Below are 13,862 nucleotides of genomic sequence, written 5' to 3' on the forward strand. Positions count from 1 at the left end.
TAACTGAACTCCAGGATGAACATTTCCCATCAACCACCACCCTCTGTCTTCTTACAGCTCGCCAATTTCTGATCCAAACCGCTAAATCACCCTCAATCCCATGCCTCCGTATTTTCTGCAATAGCCTACCATGGGGAACCTTATCAAACGCTTTACTGAAATCCAAATACACCACATCAACCGCTTTACCCTCATCCACCCGTTTGGTCACCTTCTCGAAGAACTCAATAAGGTTTGTGAGGCACGACCTACCCTTCACAAAACCGTGTTGACTATCCCTAATCAAACTATTCCTTTCTAGATGATTCCCTGGTTCTAGGCTCAACCATGAGAAACATCCTTCTTGCATCTAGTCTATCTATCCCTGTTAAAATTTTATATAAATTAATCAGATCCTCACTCATCCTTCTAAAGTCTAATGAATACAAGCTCAGTTGAACCAATCTCTCCTCATTTTACAGTCCTGCCATCCCCAGTATCAACCTAGTGAACTTTCGCTACACTCCCACTATGGTGAGTATAGCCTCTCCTAGGTAGGGAGATCAAACTTGCACGCAGTACTCCAGCTGTGGTCACACCAAGGCCCTGCATAACTGCAGTAAGACTTCCCTACTTTTAAACTCAAATTCACTTGCAACGAAGGCCAATACACCACCTTCCTATTTGCTTGCTGCACCTGTCTGCTTACCTGGACGCCTTTGTACATCCACACTTGCCAATATATTATCACTTAAATGATTCATTTTTGTTTTTTCCACACTGAAAGTAGGTAACTTCACACTTATTCAAGTTATCCTGCATCTGCCATGTTTGCCCATGCAATTAATTCGTCCAGATTGTCCTGGTTGAATTCTCATCACAGCCTCACCTAGTGGTGTTTCTTCAGCAAATCTGGAAATAATGCAGTTCCGTCATCCAAGTCATTTTTTTATGTCATGAATAGCTGAGGACCAAAACACTGATTCCCCTCCAGTACACCATTAGTCATCACCTGATAAAAGACCGATTTCTTCTCCCTTTTTGTTTCAATGGTCAGTCGACCAATTTCCGATCCACGATATTAAATGACCCCCAATCCCACGCGCTTTAATTTTGCCCATTAGCCTCTTTTGTGGAACTGTATCAAAACAAGCCCATACAACACATGGCAAGAAGGGTCACTAGACTTGAAACGTTAACTGTCTTCTCTTCACAAATGCTGGCAGACCTACTGAGATTTTCCAGTAATTTTTTTTTTGTTTCAGATCTCTGGCATCCGGAGTTCTTTGATTTATTACATCACATCCGCTGCTTCTTCCTTACCTATTCATCAAAGGGGATGTCATGTCTGACAAATCTGTTGGAATTTTTTGAGGAGGTAATGAACAAGTTAGATAAAGTAGACATGATCTATTTGGCTTTGACAAGGTGCTGCACAGGAGGCTGTTAAATAAGATAACAGCCCATGGTGTTAGAGGTAAGGGGCTGATAACAGATGGAAGATTAGCAGACCAGCAGATAGTGGGGGTAAAGGGATCTTTTTCAGATGGTAGTGATTAGTGGAGTTCCGTAGGGGTTCATTCATGTCATACGTTAAGAGCCAGATGAAGGAAGTGAGGGCATTATGGCTAGGTTTGGAAAGGGGAGGCTGCAGGACTTGGACAAGTTACGAGAACAGGCAAAGAAGTGCTGGATGGAATACAATGTGATAATGTGTGAGGTAGGAGGAATAGGAAGAACTTTGGTGGGAACAAAAGAGATGTAGACTATAAAGGGTCTTGGGAGTCCGAATTCAGGATTCTCTTAACATTAATATGCAGGTTCAGTTTCCAGTTAGGAAGGCAAATATAATGTTAGCATTCATTTCAAGAGGGATTGAACACAAGAGCAAAGATGTACTGCTGACGTAGAATGCTCTGGTCAAACCGCACTTGGAATATTGAGATTAGTTTTGGGCCCCGTATTTAAGGAAGAATGTGCTTGCTTTGGACGGTGCCCAGAGGAGATTTACAAGAATGATCCCAGGAATGAAGGGCTTGCCACATGAGGAGTGTTTGAGGACGTTGGGTTTGTACTGGAGTTTAGGAGGATGAGGCAGGATCTCATTGAAATTCACAGAACACCAACAGGTATAGATGGAGTGGATGTGGAGAAGATGTTTCCACCAGTAGGAAAGACTAAGACCTGAGGCCACAGCCTCAGAGTGGAAGGAAGACACTTTCGAACTGAGACAAGGAGGAATTTCTTCAGCCAGAGGGTGGTGAATCTGTGGAACTCATGGCCACAAAAGGCTGTTGAGGTCAAGTCATTGAGTGTATTTAAGATGGACATAGATAAGGGGATCAAGGATCACGGATCACAGATCACAGGGAGGAGAATGGGGTTGAGAAACATCAGCCACGATTGAATGGTGGAGCAGACGTTATGGACCAAACAGCCTAATTCTGCTCCTATATCTAATGGTCTTATTGTACAACAAACAGGGGAAGATGATTGAGAGGCAGCAGACAGTGGAACTCACTTGTGGCCATACTTGTACATCTAATAAACATACTCAACTGCCTTTTATGGCCCTGCTTTACATTTACTGTAAGACCTGAAGAAATAGCGAAGTTGCATGCAAAACAAAAGGCTTTCATTGGACACGAGAGTGAAGGCAGGAGAGAAATCAGTTGTAAGATCTTTATAAAGACTCCAAAAAAGGGACACAATCTCTTTTCAGAATATTAGAAATATCCAACAGATGAACATGCATGATTGCCATGCAGACCACTCTGCACTCTCCATCCTCCCTCCCCTCAATTATTTTATTTGTAAAGTTTACCATAAAACATCTTAAAAATCAGACCCATATTACTGGAGAAAAATTTTCAAACAAAATAAACCAAAAAAGTAGAAAGAAAAAAATATTGTTCAGGTGCCATTTACACGAGCTACGAACGGAAACGATAGGTGACGTCTTGAGTGTTGGGTTCCCACAGCTGTACTCAAGGCTCTTCAGCCTGGCTCTCTTCGGTCTCTAGCTGTAATCCGTGCTTCTCTATGTACCGTCTGTTTCAGGAAGGGAGAAGGTGGTCAGATTATACAAGGACAACACTTGGGATGGACCACTGTGATTCACAGGGCTGCTCTGAAAAATGAACTACTATTCCTGATCTCCAGCAGCACAGCAATTCAAACTGCAATTGTTGGCGCTCTATACCTAGCAAATAACACTATGCTTCCCACCATGTTAGGGACTGAGGCTATTTCTGGCAGGTCAGCTGTTCAGCTAGTAAGATCACACATAAAAAGAAGCTTCAACCACTTCACTGGGCAGGGAATTCCACAGATTCACAACCCTTTGGGTGAAGAAGTTCCTCCTGGCCTCAGTCCTACATCTGCTTCCCTTTATTTTGAGGCTATGCCCTCTAGCCCTAGTTTCACCTGTTAGCGGAAACAACCTCCCTGCCTCCATCATTAATGCACCACTACCACAGCAAATTGGCCCAGGCCAAACTTTGATAGGTTGGTGTACAGGAGGACAAAAGCCAGGCATCCACACAACCCAAAATTAGCAATACTTTTTTTAAACTCATGGGACGTGGGCATCGTTGCCTGGCCAGCATTTATTACCATATCTAGCTGCCATTGGGTAGGTGATGGTGAGCTGCCTTCTTGAACCACTGCAGTCCATGGGCTGTAGGTTGACCCACAATGCTCTTAAAGAGAATCCCAGGATTTTGACCCAGCGACAGTAAAGGAACAGCAATATATTTCCTACGTATACTTCCAAGTTTGGATGGTGAGTGACTTGGAGGGGAACCTGCAGGTGGTGGTGTTCCCATGTATCTGCTGCCCTTGTCCTTTGAGATGGAAGTGGTCATGAGTTTCGAAGGTGCTGTCTAAGGATCATTGCTGAATTTCTGTGGTGCATCTTGTACATTGCACACAATACTGTGACTGGGCGTCAGTGGTGGAGGGAGTAGATACTTGTGGATGTGGTGCCAATCAAGCGGGCTGCTTTCTCTTGGATGGTGTCAAGCTTCTTGAGCGTTGTTGGAGCTGCACGCATCCATGCAAGTGGGGAGTATCGCATTCCTGACTTGTGCCTTGTAGATGGTTTGGGGAGTCAGGAAATGAGTTACTTGCTGCAGTATTCCTTGCCTCTGACCTGCTCTTGTAGCCACTGTGTTTACGTGGCGAGTCCAGCTGAGTTTCTGGTCGATGGTATCCCCCAAGGATGTTGATAGTGATGGGGGAATCATGAGAGTCTAACTGGCACTTAAAAACTGTGGCAAAAGATCATCCTGAAGTCTATGAGCCTGCTGTGGTGGGAATTGCAAAGTCCATTTTGGGGGGAGATGGTGATGTAGCGGCAGTGTCATGGGGCTAGCAATTTAGAGACCAAGCTGATGCTCTGAAAATGAGTGTTTAAGATCACCATGGCAGCTGGTGCAATCACGGAGTCATTCAGGTCTGTAGGACAGAGAAATATCCTTTGGCCTGAGGAATAAATCTGGAACTGAAAGCTAATTTTAATACTGACCGTGACAGCTGTTGCAAAACTCCATCGAATTCACTGATGTCCTTCAGGGAAAAAAATCTGCCACCCTTAACTAGACTGGCTTATTTGTGACTCCAGGTGCGTTGCAATATGGGTAACTCTGAAATGGCAGTTCTAGGGCAAGTAGAGATGGGCAACAAATGCTGGCCATACCAGTGATACCCACATCCTATGAAAGAATTAAAAAAAACATTCTAATGCATACATACGGGTGTGGAGGAAAGCTGGGAGAGTGCATTGGGCTTTTTTTAGTTAAGCATGCCTTAAATAAAGCTTATGAAAGCCGATTTATTATTTTGTCTGATGATCTGGGGTGGACTCAAAGCCCATGTTTGAGAAGAACTATTCATTCCACTGCACACTTTATGGAGCTGTAGGTAAAGTTTGAACAAGCAAGTGAAGGCAACTGTACTTTTATAAAACCGGTACTGACCTCCGTGCGTAGGCATATAGGGCTTCTTTCCTTTCTTGTAGGGACTGGTGTCTGTCAACTGGCGATTTCTCAAACCTCATTTTAGCAACAGGCTTTGGAAAAGACAACAAAAAAAATGATAATGAAGCTCAGGGATGGTTACTCTGTCCATCACAGGTACCTGATCCTACACGTTCTAGATTGAACTCCAATTGCAATCACGGATTTCCTTACCTGCAAATTAAGTCAATAATTAAATCAATCAATGTGCTAGTTCCTGCATGAGGTGTGGCTTAAACTACAAAAATGTACAGATTCATAGGAACTGATGGGTCCTTTCACACAATAACAGAATTGTGGAAAGGATACAGATGATACTGGGGCGGTTTGATGCAATTCTGGAGAGGAAATATTGATGGCCAAGTTGAAATCTGTCAAATTGTAATTTGCACCAAGTTTTTTTCACCCATCATCCTTCCTCCCAACAATTTTGTCCTGTCACTCTGGAAAAGGTCTGGAATCCATTCCCAGTCCCTTCCCCTTTATTTTCCAAGAGCCCTGAAAATATTTTGTTTTTGATTATTTACCCAATTCTCTTTAAATGTTACTAACTCGGTTTCCATCACCCTGTCAGACATAGAGCCCAGATCATAACAGGCAGCATACAAAAACTTTGTCCTCTCAGATTCTTGTGCCAGTTATCTTCAAACTATCGATTCTGGTTACCTGCCAGTGGAAATAAACTTTTACTTATTTATTCAACCAATCGCTGTGAAATAGCTGCACAGAGGCTGGTGTCCTGTCACCGAGTCGCCCTTTATTTACTAGTACACAGTACAAAGTCAGTCCTCAATTTAGGAGATTCTAATTTCCTGGTTATATTGGTCAGCCAAAGCTTTCCTGATTGGCCCAGATCAACAACCCCAATCAAGAACTTCGTATTCAACTAGGTCCACCTGGTCCCAACCACTACTCCCTCATAATTACAAGCTTCATTAACTAAAACTGCCCTTGGTCTTCTCTGATCCAAAGTGAATAATCTCAGCTTCTGCAGACTTTCTGCAGAAATGAAGGTCCTTAATCTTTGGTTATCATTCTGGTAAATTTCCTCTTCACCCTCTCCTTGGAATTATTGCATTGCCAAATCCAATTGTTTCTTAAACATTTCCAGGGTTTTTGGTCTCACAACTCTAACCAGGAGTCCATTCCATTGCAAGTGTAAAGAGCTATTGCTGATATTTTATTATTGGGCCTAAAATAGTCTTTACTCATTTGTAACTGTTTCTTGCAATCTGTACAATAAAGAAGTCTTTTGCAATTGTCAGGGGCTTTGGTAAGATCCAAGCTGAAGTACTGTGTACAGTTTTGGTCTCCTTAATTAATGAAGGACAAATTTGCCTTGACGGCAAGTTGGAGGGTGAGGACAATCCTTCGGCGTCCTTCAAAGAGCCATCCTTAACCCCTCTTACTGTCAGTATGTTGCCTCTGACTATCAGCCAAAAATACAGCCCGTTTCCAAATGTATGCTCATGCAACAGAGTTGTACCTCATCACCACCACTGGTAATCTTTTTACTGCCCCTTGGTGTGAGATCATGTCATGTACCAGCAGCTATTTTGGGAAGATTCAAATCTCTGGTCCCTGTCACAAAATGTTTCCTTGCCTACAGCGTTACCTGTCTTGTTGGCAACTGCCTGAGTTGCCATAACACCTGACTGCATTCTTGGTGAATGAGTTTCTGACCACATACCTGTACCAAGTTTGTTTATATCCACATCTGGGACATCGCCCAAATCCACCCCATTTTGGCACATTGGCTGCTGAAACCCTACCCATGTTCCTATTACCTCTTTCTATCTTCCCCCAAACTCTTCACACAACAACACCTCTTCTTCCTCAGGCGGCTCAGGAAATTTGACATGTTCATAAGGTCCCTCACCAACTTCTACAGATGCACCATTAAAAGCAAACTGTCCGGGTGCATAATGGCCTGGTATGGCAACTGCTCTGCCAGGGACCATAAGAAACTACAGAAGGTGGTGTGCACAGCCCAGAACATCACGGAAGCCAACCTTCCATCCAACGTGGACTCTATTTACACGGCTCACTGCCACAGAGAAGTGGCCAACACCATCAAAGACTCATCCACCCTGGTAATGACCTCTTACAACCTCTTCCGTCAGGCAGAAGATACAGAAGCCTGAACATACGCACGAGCAGGTTCAGGAACAGCTTCTTTCCGGCCGTTATCAGACTGTTGAATGGACTCTAGCTTCAAATAATGTAACCTGTATGCTTGTAAGTCTTTTTGATCTGTACATCCTTTGCTTGCTGTGATCTGCCTGTACTGCTCATAAACAAAGCCATTTACTGTATTTTGGTACCAAGTAAAAATAAAATCAATCTTCACAACCTGTATTAACATAACACCTTTCATCTACTTAAATGTTTCAATTTGCTTCACAGGAGTATTATCAAACCAGAATGGACACCAAGCCATAAATGGAGATATTACAATTGTTTACAATTTACATAGATGATTTGGAGTTGGGGACTAAGTGTGGTGTGTCAAAATTTGCAGATGACACTAAGGTGAGTGGTACAGCAAAGTGTGCAGAAGACACTGAAAGTCTGTAGAGGGATATAGATAGTCTAAGTGAGTGGGCAAAGGTCTGGCAGATGGAGTACAATGTTGATAAGTGTGAGGTCATCCATTTTGGTAGGAATAACAGGAAAATGGACTATGTTTTAAATGGTAAAAAATTGCAGCACGCTGCTGTGCAGAGGGACTTGGGTGTCCTTGTGCATGAATTGCTAAAAGTAGGATTGCAGGTGCAGCAGGTAATTAAAAAGGCAAACTGAATTTTGTCTGCCATTGCTAGAGGGATGGAGTTTAAAAACAGGGAGGCTATGCTGCAGCTGTATAGGGTTCTGGTGAGGCCACACCTGGAGTACTGCGTGCAGTTTTGGTCTCCTTATGTGAGAAGAGATATACTAGCACTGGAGGGGGTGCAGAGGAGATTCACTTGGTTCATTCGAGTTGAGAGGGTTGGATTATGAGGAGAGACTGAGTAGACTGGGATTATACTCATTGGAATTCAGATGAATGAGGGGAGATCTTATAGAAACATAAAAGATTATGAAGGGAATAGATAAGGTGGAGGCAGGGAGGTTGTTTCCGCTAGCAGGTGAAACTAGGACTAGAGGGCATCGCCTCAAAATAAAGGGAAGCAGATGTAGGACTGAGGTCAGGAGGAACTTCTTCACCCAAAGGGTTGTGAATCTGTGGAAGTCCCTGCCCAGTGAAGCGGTTGAAGCTACCTCGCTGAATGTTTTTAAGGCAAGGCTAGATAAATTTTTGAACAGTAAAGGAATTAAGGGTTATGGTGAGTGGGCAGGTAAATGGAGCTGAGTCTCAAAAAGATCAGCCATGATCTTATTAAATGGCGGGGCAGGCTCGAGGGGCCAGATGGCCTACTCCTGCTCCTAGTTCTTATATTCTTATATATTAGGTCAGATGGCAAAAACTTGGTAAAAATTAAGGTTGAGAGAGAGGCAAAGAAGTGGATTCGTTTAAGGAGAGAATCCAAGACCTTAGGACCTCAGTAGCTGAAGATACAACAGTTAAAATTGAGAACGTTTAAGAGGTCAGAATGGCACAGTTTTACATCTTCTGTTAAGATTCCTTCTTTGAGGATGCATTGGCAATCTGGAAATTCACAATTTTCCAGTCTTTCCTCACAAGTCACATGTTGATACTAAAAATGATCTTACAGCCATTTAACGTGGATATGGAAAGTCTCCAGTGAAGCCACATTTTAGAAAAATAACTTGATAACCCTGCTTTCCTCCTCAAGGTAAGTGAAATAATATTACAGTCTTATAGGAAGCACTTAACTGTGTACTGAACACGTCCATTTAAAAAAAGATGAATGGATATTCATCAAAGACTGATGGAGAGTTACAACAGCTTTTGATTTATGGGGTGCAATCAGGTATATTTTAAAGTGATGCAAAGATTCTAGATTAATGGCAACTCTGGCCAACTGTAGAAGAAAACTGGGGTTAGACTGTGGGTAGCACTTCTATGATATTAACAGATACAATGAATGGCCTCCTTCTCCATTTCCTAAGATTCTAACAATCGTTTTTTAAAATTCATTCATGGGATCTGGGAGGTAGTGGTTAGGCCAGCATTTATTGCCCATCACTACCTTCTCCGGACAGCTCGGGATGACCTACCTTCTTGTAAGACTATAGTTCACATGGTGTCGGTGCACCGACACGGCTGTTAGTGAGGGAGCACCAAGATTACGACCCGGCAATAGTGAAGGAACAGCGATATATTTGCAAGTCAGGATGGCATACTGCTTGGAGGGAAACTTACAGGTGGTCCAGTGTATCTGCTGCCCTTTTCCTGCTAGGTAGTAGAGGTTGCAGGTGCTGTCTAAGGAGCCATGGTAAGTTACTGCAGTGCATCTTGTAGACAGTAGACACTGCTGTCATAAGTGAAGGGATTAAATGCTGAAGATGGTGGTTTGGAAAATAATCAAGCTGGATGCACTGTTCTAGATGGTGTCAAACTTCTTCAGCATTCTTGGAGATGCAATAACCCAACCAAGTGGAGAGTATTCCATCACTCCTGGCTTGTGCCTTGTCAATAGAGGCCAGGCATTAGGGAGATCTTCAGTGAACCTAGTAACCTTAGTTTAAAGGTACTCAAGAGACAGATGTGAGTTATTGTCAGGAGCTGCCTAATTTAAAACCGCTCGATGCAGCACTGACCTTGGTAGTAGGTGCGTCCTTTGGTGTCTTCTTCAGAGGGGTGACTAATTTACAAGGTGCCAGGTGAGGCTTATTTGACAATGATATGCTGGAAGGACTGACTGACACTTCTTCTGGCGTAAACTGTACTCTTCCCTCCAGCAGATTTGTGATGGTCGTGTCAACACACTTCGTATTAACTGAGGATGTGGAAAGGAAAGCAAAGTCAATGGACAAGCTTAGGACATGGCTGCTCAAAATTCAAATCAATCTTCAAAAATGCTGCATAAAAACAACAGGACTTGTAAAGAATATTTCAACAAAAGATACACACAATTTTCAAATTATTAAAGACGGTAAAATAAACTGGCATTTATATTGCACCTACAGTCATCCCACAGCACTTAACAGTAACTGAAGTATTTCTCAAATTTAGTTAGTGTTGTAATGAAGTAAATGGAATAATTGGGTACAGCAATCTCCTGCAAACAGCCAGTTATAATGACCAGATAATCAGCATTTAAGCGATACTAGTGGGATAAATGTCACCAGGAAAACATCATTTTGCTCACTTTTAAAACAAATGCAATGGGATCTTTTACAGCTTCCAGACATGGCAGACAGGGGCCTAATTTTAAAGATTAATTCAATGGGCTGAACTTCTGCAAGTGCATTCTCTCAATACTTCACGAATGCCAAACACTGAATTCTCTTCAAAGTAAATATTTATCTTCACCCACCTAGGTTGTAAACTAAAGGATCAGATCACTCATCCTTCAAATATTCTATAATATTTTCATCATAATTAAGATCAACAGAATAAAAAAGGAACACGTCCTTTAAAGAATGGGCAATCTGACTGACCAAACTATCACCCAGTCTATGAAGGTAAGAATCAACACCTACATGTAAACTAACATTTTCCTGATGTCAAATCCTCTCTTACCTTTGGACTTTATTTTCATAATGGCAACCTGTAACTAGTGGAATGCCAAAACGATCAGAGCTGGACCACAATTATTTCTAACATGCATTAATGACTTGAATGAGGAAAGTAAATAGTACTATAGCAAAATTTGTAGATTACACAAAAATAGATGGAAGGCAAAGGAGAAAGATGACATAAAGTCTGCAGAGGGATATAGACAAGTCAGGTGAATGGGCAAAAACATGACAGATGGAATAAAATGTGAAAGTGTGAGGTCTTGTGCTTTAACAGGATTAATTCTAGAGCTGAACGAAAATGTAAATGGAGAAACGCTGGAGTAAGTTGCAACAAAGAGGGACTTCAGGGTCCTCATGTGAATCACAGAAGCTGGCATCAAGGTTCCATGAGTAAAAGGGAAGGCAAATGGACAGATGGTCTTTTTTTTTCCAAATGGAATAGAGTACAAAAACAGGGAGGTCTTGCTAACTCTATGTAAGGCATCAGTTGGATCATATCTTGACAACTGTGAATAGTTTTGGTCCCCTTATCCAAGGAAAGATATCCTGGCATTGGACACAGTCCAGAAAAGGTTCACGAACAAAGTTGAACAAAGACGAAGTTACTGGAAAAGCTCAGCAGGTCTGGCAGCATCTGTAAAAAAAAAAATCAGAATTAACATTTTCGGGTACGGTGACCCTTCCTCAGAACAAACCTTGTATCTATATCGGTACCTGATCTCATTTCATTCGGTGATCTTCACCCCTCTACTTTCAAGCTGATAGTCCCCCAGCCCCGCACAGCTCGCTTCTACCTCCTTCCAAGTTCTGAGGAAGGGTCACCGGACCCGAAACGTTAACTCTGATTTTCTCTTCACAGACGCTGCCAGACCTGCTGAGCTTTTCCAGCAACCTCTGTTTTTGTTCCTGATTTACAGCATCCACAGTTCTTTCAGTTTTTATTCACTCGGTTGAACACAGGTATTGCTGTTAAGGATGCATTAATACATTAAAGACCTATATAAATACCACAGTTGTTGATATTGGAAAATGGTGGCGTAGTGGTAATATTACTTTATATAATCCAGGGGAGGTGGATCCAAATCCTACCATGGAATTTGAATTTAATTCATAATTTGGAACGAAATGCTGGTCTCAGCAATAGTGGCTGTGAAACTAACAGCGATTGCTGTAAAAACCCAGCTGGCTCACCAGTGATCATTTAGAAAGCAAATGTGCCATCCTTATCTGGTCTGGCCTAGATGTCACTCGCAATGAGATTGATTTTCAACTCTGAGAAGGCTCAGCAAGCTGCTCAGTTCAAGAGCATGTACGGATGGTAACAAAGGCACATCTTCTCTATCTGCTTTGCATTCTTAAAAGATTTCATGCACTTCCTAAAATATGTGGCCCATTTAAAGCATATAATACTCTAACTGGAGTTGACCTAATGTTTCATATATGTAGAGCACAACCTCCTTGCGTTTCTACTCTATGCCTCCGCTTACAAAGTCCACAATCTCATTGGCTTTTGTTAACCTGTCTAGGCACCTTCAAAAATCTGCACACCAAAGAAAAACAAAACAAGTCTGCGCCTGTGGACTGACTTTCAATGTTGCAGCCAAAGAGGTAACTGAGAAGCAATGTAATGAGCGAAGGACCTGCATCTTTACTGAAGCAACACAGGGAACCCTCTTCTTTCCACTGATTTTCACACCACATAATGTAAATTCACAGCGCCCTCCAATGGCAGAAAATAGGCAGTGAACATTATGGACATTACTAACAAATGCTGGTCTTGCCAGTGGCATTCAACCCACAAAAAAATTTTCTGAAAGTATTTTACAACGAGAGAAGCACTGTTACAATGAAGGAAATGTAGCAATCAATCTGTGCACAACGAAGCCTTAAAAAGAGCAAAGTCACAAAGATAGATCATCTTTGGCTTTTTTGCGATGTTGACAGAAGCATAAACATTGGCTAGGACACTGGGAGAACTCCACCACTGTTTGAAGCAGGCAGGCAGGCCTTCGGTCATGTCTCACTTGAAAGATGGCACTCCCTGAAATAGTACTATGGGCATAAGAGCCTGGATTATTTGTCCAGTATCTGGACTGTAGATGGTGAACATATCATTCAAAAGCATTCAGCTCACCAGTGTTCCCTCCAATTTTCCTTCAGGTGCACAGGCCTCCAAGGCTTCTGGAACCAGAACTCAATATTCCAATCAGCATACATCTTTCAAGAAAGTCTTCAATGTTTGGGCCTCAACAGTTTCCTGTGGCAGAGAATTCCATAAGCTCACCACTTGATGGGTGAAGACATTTCTCCTCACCTCTGGCCTAAAAGGCCTACCCCCGATCCTTAGACTGCGACCCCTGATTCTAGAAACCTTGGTCATCAAGACCACCCTTCCTGCATCTTCCCTGTCAAACCCTGTTGGAATGTTATAGGTTTCTATGAGAACCTCACCTCATTAAACTCTAGTGAATATAGTGCTGACCGATTCAGTCTCCTTGTACATTAGTCCTGCTGTACCAGGAATCAGTGTGAACATGGACTGTGTCAGTATTTGAGGAGTCACAAATGGTACTGACCATTAAGCAACCATCGGTGAATATCCCCACCTCGCTGCTCACTGTGGTCTCCTCTACAATCGGGAAGACGAAGACCAGACTGGGCAACAGCAGAATACATATGCTCTGTCCCCGAAAATGACTGAGCTTCCAGTTGCCTGTCATTTCAACACACCATGTTCCCTGGCTGACAGCTCTGTCCCGGGTTTGCTACAGTGCTCCAGAGAAGTTCAGTGCAAGCTGGAAGAACACTATTTCATTTTCCACTTGGGAACCCTGCAGCCTTCTGGACTCAATATTAAGTTCAATAATTTTAGGGCCTGAGCACCTTCTCCCAAACCCTTAACCAACTCCCACACTCCAGGCCTTGTCATCACATGGGCTGGTACTACAAATAAACCCATTGTCCCCATTAGCTGCTATTCATTCTCCCAGGCTCATCTTTACCCACTTCTTTATCTGACCAACCCTCTCTCTCTGGCTGCATCTCCCCCACCATCTTCAACATACATACCACCATTTTCCTAGCTACAATCATTTCTGAAGAAGGGTCACTGGAACTGGAAAGTTAACTCTGCTTTCTCTCCACAGATGCTGCCAAACCTGCTGAGTTTTTCCAACAATTTCTGCTTTTGTTTTTGACAGAACCAAAACTGAGTAT

The 13,862-nt window shown here is 42.6% G+C and overlaps 1 protein-coding gene across 9 annotated transcripts in view; it reads right to left on the minus strand.

The window, feature by feature from the left end:
• Positions 1-2,647: 2,647 nt before the first annotated feature.
• Positions 2,648-13,862, minus strand: part of aup1 (AUP1 lipid droplet regulating VLDL assembly factor) — a 39,115-nt gene continuing 27,900 nt past the window's right edge. For all 9 annotated transcript variants that reach the window (XM_048596318.1, XM_048596288.1, XM_048596283.1 and 6 more), the window contains 3 exons: positions 9,723-9,901; positions 4,959-5,050; positions 2,648-3,030 (listed from right to left, as the gene is read on the minus strand). In XM_048596318.1, coding sequence (XP_048452275.1) covers positions 2,967-3,030; positions 4,959-5,050; positions 9,723-9,901 — 335 coding nt within the window. In that variant the 3' untranslated portion in view covers positions 2,648-2,966. The remainder of the gene's footprint in view (positions 3,031-4,958; positions 5,051-9,722; positions 9,902-13,862) is intronic.

Source organism: Rhincodon typus, chromosome 1, assembly GCF_021869965.1.
Source record: "Rhincodon typus isolate 14 chromosome 1, sRhiTyp1.1, whole genome shotgun sequence".
Lineage (NCBI taxonomy): Eukaryota > Metazoa > Chordata > Chondrichthyes > Orectolobiformes > Rhincodontidae > Rhincodon > Rhincodon typus.